At 46.4% G+C, this 7,222-nt stretch overlaps 3 protein-coding genes across 3 annotated transcripts; 1 reads left to right on the top strand and 2 right to left on the bottom strand.

Annotated features, from left to right (window-relative positions):
• Positions 1-233: 233 nt before the first annotated feature.
• Positions 234-812, bottom strand: BJ171DRAFT_420667 (Sel1 domain-containing protein repeat-containing protein; the record flags this gene model as incomplete). Its single annotated transcript, XM_053107441.1, has 1 exon — positions 234-812. The coding sequence occupies one exon, from the start codon at positions 810-812 to the stop codon at positions 234-236; it is 579 nt and encodes a 192-aa protein (XP_052969807.1).
• Positions 813-1,625: 813 nt separating this feature from the next.
• Positions 1,626-2,492, bottom strand: BJ171DRAFT_420880 (kinase-like domain-containing protein; the record flags this gene model as incomplete). The annotated part of the gene is made up of 1 exon (XM_053107458.1): positions 1,626-2,492. A coding segment is annotated over one exon (867 nt), but the record flags the coding sequence as incomplete, so codon positions are not given.
• A 2,112-nt stretch (positions 2,493-4,604) lies between these two features.
• Positions 4,605-6,065, top strand: BJ171DRAFT_493646 (uncharacterized protein; the record flags this gene model as incomplete). The annotated part of the gene is made up of 2 exons (XM_053109932.1): positions 4,605-5,676; positions 5,981-6,065. A coding segment is annotated over one exon (942 nt), but the record flags the coding sequence as incomplete, so codon positions are not given.
• Positions 6,066-7,222: the final 1,157 nt, after the last annotated feature.

The following is a 7,222-nucleotide window of genomic DNA, read 5'->3' on the forward strand; positions in this document are numbered from 1 at the left end:
CTTGGCCTCGGATTCTCTGTTGGTTCAGCTTCCATCAAATGTGTAAGTATACTATCGACCACGGGCTGTTGGTATATTTGAAAGAAATTTTTTATTTAATAAGCAGGTTTTCCACCAGATTCTTAAATTTTGACTCAGCTCCATTTCTGTTTGATAAACAGTATGAGGCTGCCATAGTCGCTGTTCGATTTAATACATGTCTTTTCACAACTTACAGGCATTGTGTAGACAGATCAGCGAACGAGGTTACGCTTAGTGATATTATTTAAATTGTTTTGTGCAATGCGATTTCCTTGATCGGCTGACTTTTGATACCAGTAGGCGGCGGTTTGGCTGCTTTTCATGACCCCATAACCGTATTCGTAGCACCAACCAAGGTTATTTTGACTGGTGGAATCGCCTTGCTCGGCCGATTTTTGGTACCAGTATACAGCCGCTCTGTGATCCTGAACGAGGCCGTAACCGTTCCGGTACATCCAACCCAGACCATTTTGGCCATGTGGGTTCTCCTGGTCTGCCGACTTACGATACCATTCAATCGCCTTTGAGTAGCTTTGGGCAACACCACGACCATTCGAGTAGCATCGTCCAACGATGCTCTGCGCATAGGAATCGCCCTGGTCGGCAGCTTTCAAGTACCACCAGAAAGCTTGGGTATGATCGACATTCACACCCCAACCTCTGCTGAAGGAGCGACCGAGCCAAAGTTGGCTACCAGAGACACCTTGATTTGCGAGCTCTTTGAGCATATCAATGGCTTTGCTATAGTTCTTCGGAGTCCCGTACCCGCAAACGTAGCATATGGCCGTCATATGTCTGCAGAGCCAGTCCGTTTCTGATCCATCGACACAGAGATCAAAAAATTTGCGGGCACCGGCTGAATTTGAGGAAACGATGGTTTCCGAGTCCAGTATACACTCTCCAAGATCAAATTCCTGTGTCCGACTGCTTCGCATCATATTCACCCCTTTCAGTTTGTCTTGTCTTATCCCTCGTCCGATGTAGCTGCAGTAGCCAATCACGAAGGTGGCTATCGGCTTCAGTATAGGGTCATCCGACCGATTTACGACCTCTTGCAAGTAAAAAACAGCGTCGTTGTCGCTCTGAGCCCCGTTGATCCCGAGGAGATAAGCCCACCCAATTTGAAAGTATAGTTCGGGGCTTTGTTCATTGGCTTGTGCCCTTGAAAGTCGAGGTAATGGATTCAAATCCCAGGTTGGTTTCTTGTTGCGATCGCAGTCTGTTGGATTATTATTGTGGGGTTCTGGCCTCCAGTCGCTGGTGTTCAGCCACAAACTATCAGATGTATGAACTGCTTGATGGGGAGTTGCCGTTATCCCCGGAAGTGCTTGATCAAATGTGTCTGCAGGGTTTATGCTCAATAAAGTCGAGCTGTTTCCAATGCTTTCTCTTATTTCATAGTGTCGAATCGATGAGATTAGTCGGTTTGAATGGATCGATTGAGTCGAGTCGAGGCTTGAGTGAAGTTGACGTGAAGGCAACTGAGGTATCAACAAAATACCTTCGGTCTGTACTGTTTCGGCGTGTTGGGAGGGTGTGGTTGATATCATATTGGTAAACGCTAAGATTTGATCGTGACCAAATTTGTTTGGTGACTTGTACGCGCTCAGTTGGCTCAAAATATCCACAAAACTTGGTCTATGATAGGGATCCTGATGCCAACACGACTCAACGAGGCTCCATATTTGGTCGGGAATACCATCGAATCTCTTTGGCCTCTTTCCTTTGCAAACTTGTCTAACGACTGTCATTTGATGCATAGGGCCGCCGTCTTTTGTTACCCATGTGTCTCTACCATCCTTGAGGATTTCAAAAAACGTGACTCCAAATGCGTAGACATCTGTCTCTCTCGAAGAACCAGTTGGCTCTTCATCGTCCAACATTTCAGGAGCCATATATATGACGGTCCCGCAAATCGAGTTATTTGTGCGCGATCTTTGAGATCTGATCGATGTGCGTTTAGTTTTTGCTAGACCAAAGTCGGCAATGACGGCATTGTTTCCCGAATCGATAAAGACGTTGTCGCTTTTAAGGTCGGCATGGATTATACCGTTGCTGTGGAGATATGCCATTCCTGAGGCGACTTGATACATGAGCCGCAACTTGTCTGAGATGGACCGTCGACACGCAGGATCAGAGACAAATGACCGTAGCGTACCATTCTTCATAAAAGGTGATACCATAAATGGTTTCTCGACAAGATCGCAGGCTCCATGAAGCGGTAAGATATTGGAGTGATTCAGTTTGTACCATATTTCAATCTCTCGGCGGAACTCTTTGATTTCTTCTTCGCCATATTTGGCCAAGAGCTGTTTGATAGCAACGTCCGAGCCGAAATAGGTGGCAGTGTAAACCTCCCCAAACCCTCCCTGAGCAATTGGTTCGTCCGAGCGATTGGTTATTGAGTTTGGAGCTATACGCCAGGTCTCTTTGACAACTGAACGAGCCACTCGAGATTCGCTTTGTAGCATATGGAGGAGTGGTACCACCACCGATTGAATAATTCCTTTGGCGACCTCACCATCCTCTATTAAGGCATGGAGGCTGTGCGTAACCCGCCGAACTTGCCACTGTTTCTGATTTTCGAGCGAGATTCCGATCTTGGTAAGAGCTGCTTGGTCATTTTGATCGAGTAAACTGGCTATGTTGGTGATAAAGCGGTGATGTTGTGCCTCATCTTCTTGAATTGCCTGTCTCAAGTCCGTCTGATCAACCATACTAGTGTCGGTGGCGTGTGCGAGTGCTGATGCAGCACTTTGCCTTAGTGCATCAAGCTCTTGGATAAATTTGATGATTCTCTTGCGTACAAGCTGAGCCTTGAGCGTTTTTTCGACCTTGAGCCAATTACCGACTTCATCAATATAGTACCGACGTACTTGACAATGAAAATTTTCAAAACAACTGACTTGGTTATCGAAAACAAGTAGGTCGGACTGAAACTGAGAAAGGGTCTGAAGTATTTCATACGAATGGTTCACGAAGACTGTCCAAGACCTTTGATTTTCTTCATCTTGTTGGATGATCGAGAAAAGCACTCGAGCTGATTGTAACGTCTCACGAAAAAGATCGCTACAGCAGTTCCGAAGAAGGACAGCTATACCAGCCACGACAGCAGTTATCTCCAACATCGATGGTCTCAAGTTTTGATAATGATACAGTGGTAAATTATTTGGGATTGAAACTGGGGGGGGGAGAGTCCTAAGACCAAAGCGGACAGGGTCTGGTGTGTGGGTAACAAAATCAGGAGGAATCCTAACGAGGGAAGCAAGAGCACGAGAGAGAGAGGGCGTATGAGGGCAAAGAGACGAAGACAGAGAGCGAGACGAAAAGAGAGGCGAAAGAGAGACGAAAAGAGAGACGGAAAGAGAGTGACTCAGTGTAGAGATTTTGACCGATCAACCGATGTGGCGGGGGACTTGACCTCGTTTTGAGCAACATTTTCTTTTGGGGGGGGGGAGGATAAAGAATCGGACGGCTCCCGGTCAGTCCAAGCCACACGGCAAATTGTCACGAGGGGACACCTTGGTTTCAGGCCACAGATTGGAGGACCAATCGGATTTTGTGCTTGCTGTGCTCCTCTCGAGCAGATGACCTGCCTGGGTATTTCCAATTCCGGATTATCCTGCATTACTTGTGTACGCTGCACGCCAATCAGAGGTCAAGTTTACCATCGCTATCCTGGGGAGTTTTTTTGTTTGTTTGTTTTGTTTTTGTTTTTGTTTCAATAGCGCCGTTGTCCTGGTGTATGCTTACCGCAAAAGCGCACGGTGTGGGCGCAGGCGTAAATAGATTTAATTGGTTGACTGGCGTGCACGTGTGTCATACGAACATGAAACCTACCACGGACCACATGGTCACCCGATTGCTGAGCAAAATGGCCGCCAATCGCGGACAGGCTCCACCATTCTGTAACGCTTCCCCAAACCAGCCCATCGCAAGCATGTGGCGGTCATTTGGGCCACTCGCAATATTACGTCTATCCAACTTGGGGTGGTCTTCGCGAGATGACGCGCTCCAACTGAAACCCGTGGTGTTACGAGCTTGGAAGACCAAGCAACCTCGCTACACTCACAAAAGAGCGAAACGACCAAAAAGGCATCGGCCTCATCGTTGTGTAATTGTGGTGGCTTAAGCTTGTTAGGCTTGCTGGGTTGCTAGGCTTTACCCGTATTCTGCATAAATAGCCATCGCCACCTCCCGTCGTCTACGCGGGCCAGGAGTCAGCCCGTAGACGACGAGCAGCCACGATCTACATCGTTGGCTTTCCCTCATACCAATCGCCTGGACTGCCTATACCTGTGGTTTGGCTCACTTGCTGAGTGTATTGATCTCTCGAGGTATAGAAAAGCGACTATCTTCTGGGATTTCTGATGGATGCTATTTCTTGGGACGCATCGCGAATTTTGTCTAGCTCTACTGGCTCGCACAACTTACACCTTGCTTAACAACAAAAAAAGAATGAGAACTATTCTACTTGTTGGAAAAACTGGCCTTGGAAAGACGACCTTTACCAATTATCTGACTGGCGCCAATAATCGAACTGGTGGTGGCGGAATCAGTGTCACCACAGATCCGGAAGAAACCGTTTTCTTGTATAATGGCATCAATTGTCGCGTTGTCGATATGCCGGGTTTCAGTGATGTGAGAAAGGATGGCCAGAAGGCCATCAACGACTCCACCATACACCGATGGATTCTCGAGCAAGTTAGCAAGAGTGAAGTTGTTGGCGTTGTCATGTTTGTCACTCAAGATGACGTGCTGAACTCTCGACTTAGTAGAGAAGTCATCGCCCTCATGGAAATCATGACTACTCGATTTGTTGGATACGAATCCATGTGCTTCTATGCTATTTCTGGTCGAAGCATGCCTGGAGATATGCATGAATTTATCCGCATGTCTCTGGGTGTCGTTGCTTCCGGAAAGCTCCGCGTTATGGGCTTGAGTTCCGACAACTGGGCTCGCTGCAAGAACAAGGACTTTTCCAGGGTCAAAAGCTGGTGTTTGCAGAGGCTCCAGAGCCCTGAGCCACGCCTCGTTCCCAGAGTAACCACAGACACCTGCAAGCGCTGTGGAATCAAGGCCGACCCCCTCATCGAAATTAGTCAATGCCGACATCACGGAGAACCTGGGAAGATGATACACTATGGAGCAACTCAACTGCAGCACCGTTTTACCATATCCACTTCCCATGAAGGGCGCTGGATAGGTCGAGTGTTTCGAAAGGGGGAATGGACATGCTGTGGAAAGAGATATATCTCATCCAGTTGCTACGGCAAGTTCAGATGCTGTAATGGATCATCTTCTAGCTATGGCTGCGCAGAATACTGCTCAACCTGTGGTCGAGAGACGAAACAAGTGGGCTGCAAGCCCACATGTCGCAACTGTTCGAATCAGTTGATCCATATTGGCTGTCTAACAAAAGACAAGCATGATTGGGCCCTTGGCTTGGATCAAAATCATGCTGTTTTGACCAAACATATCAGTGCCATCGACATTCAAGAAAAAGATGTTTCTGAATGGAGCGATAGGCTTGATCGTATATCGGCCACAGACCATCAGTCGATGTATCAATTGTTTGGTGAAATTGTTAATTCATCTTGAGCCACATAATCGCATTTTTAGATATTCGATATTGCTATTGATTGATCAGTTTCACTGGATCTCATAATAAATGATAGAGGTGCCATTGGTAAATGGTCCATCGCTTGTATCCAAAAGTCTATTTCGAAAGAAACACCCTAGCCTGTTCACAGATGAAGGATCTGCTTCCAAGTACTAATATCAGGTAAAATGACAACTGTACTGCCATCATCATTGAGATTTTCCTATGCGATCATGAGCAAGGCCGTTCCTAGGCTACCATGGTACCAATGGCCAACAAACCTCCCTTCCTTTCCATTGCATGATACACAGGCTGCCTTTTTCCAACCTAGCTTAGGGCCAAAGCACTAGAAATTACCTTGACCTTGACCTCAAACGAGCTTTCATGAGACTTGAATCAGTCACTCAACGCACCACACACTCGCAAGCTGCGCGTAATCCACGCCTTTTCCCTACTTCTTTCCAATGCTGCTCACAATCCGCTCCTGCAGTGTCAATCTTTCACTATAGATAGTCAATAAAATAGTTCAAATGCCATAGACACTGAAGGAAAAGCAAAAAAAAAGAGGAAATTTCAAATGGCCCACATGAATGCCATGCGCCATAGGGTCATTAAGGCCCCGCATATGAATACCACTGCCCTCACCTTTCGACCTGGCTTAGATGCCGTCGTCAATCCTATCGTCCTCGTAACGTCGCCTTGCCGAATTTCTTCCTCGATTTACCAATTTGTAAATGACCCCTGTTCCTCGAGCAGCGAGCCACGCGCTTCGATATGGATTGTAATAGGGTTCACTACATCATATCGAGATGGGTGTTGTGAACCCTCACTCCCTCTCATCTTGGATACGTCCATAATCACGAGCCTCCGGCGGGACTTGATTCCCGACATAGAGATTTTTAACCACCAATCCGAAGGCAGATTCCGGGTTGGAGCTAGCAGCATGGACGATCGTCGTAATACAAGTCTCGCCATCGGTAACTCGAATAACACAGGCGAAAAGGTGGGTTTTGATAGGGGGCAACAGTACGAACGCAAGGGAATCATACGATTTAGGATGATACAACAATTGATCTTCGTCCAACTTCCAAGGTGGTTCATGATGATACTAAGCATAATATCGGTAAATTTGCAATATGTTCATTGAGCGGCGGCACAAAAATGATATTGGCATCCGCTTTTTTGAATATTCTATATTATTTCTTCTCTACCCAGAAAAATATCCAATTTCGGACTAAATTTTGCGTGGTGTAAGGATTCTGGTTGTGAAGTCACAATTTGGGGGGGGGCAATTCAAGAATGGTCCTTGAATCGGATTCGAAAACTGAGAGAGGCTAAAACTTGGACCGGATTATGAAAGAAGCTGTTGTGAACTTCTTTCCGGAAGCTTTGCCTGATGTTATTGCCACTTGACTCGCTGTAATGGTGAACGCCATTGCCAAGAGATCGATCATATCAAGATTAATACTCCCAACATAGTGATCACTGAAAATGAAGAAATATATCAACCAATTGATTCCGAAGCTATTCCATTATTTCATCACATAAATCAAACAGACCAGAACTAAATATCTCAATCAAGATCTGAAAACAGGAAAA

The sequence above is a fragment of the Polychytrium aggregatum genome (assembly GCF_025602895.1).
Source record: "Polychytrium aggregatum strain JEL109 chromosome Unknown BJ171scaffold_7, whole genome shotgun sequence".
Lineage (NCBI taxonomy): Eukaryota > Fungi > Chytridiomycota > Chytridiomycetes > Polychytriales > Polychytrium > Polychytrium aggregatum.